The 1,518-nt window shown below is 45.4% G+C and overlaps 1 protein-coding gene across 1 annotated transcript in view; it reads left to right on the plus strand.

Moving 5' to 3' along the window:
• LOC101859444 (maltase-glucoamylase, intestinal) overlaps positions 1–1,518 on the plus strand; it is a gene marked incomplete in the record, with an annotated part of 33,707 nt that overhangs the window by 18,890 nt on the left and 13,299 nt on the right. Inside the window, 3 exon segments of the mRNA XM_013089164.2 lie at positions 340–452; positions 777–902; positions 1,321–1,452. Of these exon segments, the coding sequence (XP_012944618.1) occupies positions 340–452; positions 777–902; positions 1,321–1,452 (371 nt within the window).

The raw sequence follows: 1,518 nt of genomic DNA on the forward strand, positions 1-1,518 counted from the left end.
TGTGTGTGAGATGCGTATGTTGCGTGTATGTGTGCGTGTGTGCGCGCGCGCGCGCGCGCGCGCGTGTGTGTGTGTGTGTGTGTGTGAGTGTATGTTTCAATGTGTGTGTAAATTTGTGTGTTAATGTGTGTTTCCTTGTGCATGTGTGTACTTTGTATGTGTGTTAACGTGTGCGTGCGTAGATAGTCATGTTGATGTGTGTGCGTGTTTGTATGCGTTAATTTATGTTTTAATGTGTCTGTGTGATCATTTGTCTATGACAACAACAACAACAAAAACAACAACAATAACAACAATAACAACAAAAACAACAGTTCCGATCACGTGACTCTCTCCCAGAGTACAGTTTCGCCCCCACGCCCAGCCTGACGTTCCGAACAATCGGAGGAATCCTCGACTTTTACATCTTCCTGGGACCCAGTCCGGAGCTAGTGGTGCAGCAGTATACAGCGGTGAGTGTACTCACACACACACACACGCCCATATACGAACATACACACACACACACACACACACACACACACACACACACACACTCACGCATGCACGCACGCACGCACATACATACACTCAAATTATGACGAACATGATAGTTGTCATTACCGTACATGTACATTTGCAGTGTTTCATCATTAAAAGCATGCATTATCTAATTGTCTGGCAGTCTTTCAATTTTAGTTAGAGCGCTTCGAGGATACTTCATGACTGTCAATACTCTATTCAATGAAATATAAACTTTCTTTTTTCCCTTTCTTTATTTGTGTCGCTGGTTACAGTTGATTGGCCGTCCCATGATGCCGCCATATTGGTCTCTGGGCTTCCAGCAATGTCGGTATGGCTACAACAACATTGAGAACCTGAGAGAGGCCGTGGAGACAACCAAGGCTTACGACATTCCTCATGTAAGGAAGAGAGAGAGAGAGAGAGAGAGAGAGAGAGAGAGAGAGATAGAGGGGGGGAGAGAGGGATTTCTATTTTCTCTGCCTTTGCCCGTCTCCCCCACCATTACGTATCCACCAATCTCACCATCCATCTCCTGCATCCGTACTCTAACCTTCAACCAAACCTCTATCCCCCAAATCATGCACACATTGTCATACACTCCTTTTCTCCTTCTTTTTTTCAGATGTTACTCTCTCGTAGCAACACCTCTGACCTTCGGTACTTTTAATATGACCTATTTGTGTTGCAAGTACCATAAAACTCTTACTAAAACTAAAACAAAGACACATACACTAACCCCAATAACAACACACCCCCTACCCCTCTCCTGAACACATATTATAACCAACACCCTCCCACCCCCACCCCACCTTACAGGATGTCCAGTACGTAGACATTGACCACATGGATACCCGGAAAATCTTCACTGTTGACAACGCCAGTTACCCAGATCTGGACGGTTACTTCAAGTCTCTGCAGGCGGAGGGGATGAGGATCATATACATCCTAGTGAGTTCATGAGAGAGAGAGAGAGAGAGAGAGAGAGAGAGAGAGAGAGAGAGAGAGAAGAAGGGA

This window comes from Aplysia californica, unplaced genomic scaffold (genome assembly GCF_000002075.1).
Source record: "Aplysia californica isolate F4 #8 unplaced genomic scaffold, AplCal3.0 scaffold00885, whole genome shotgun sequence".
Taxonomy (NCBI): Eukaryota; Metazoa; Mollusca; class Gastropoda; order Aplysiida; family Aplysiidae; genus Aplysia; species Aplysia californica.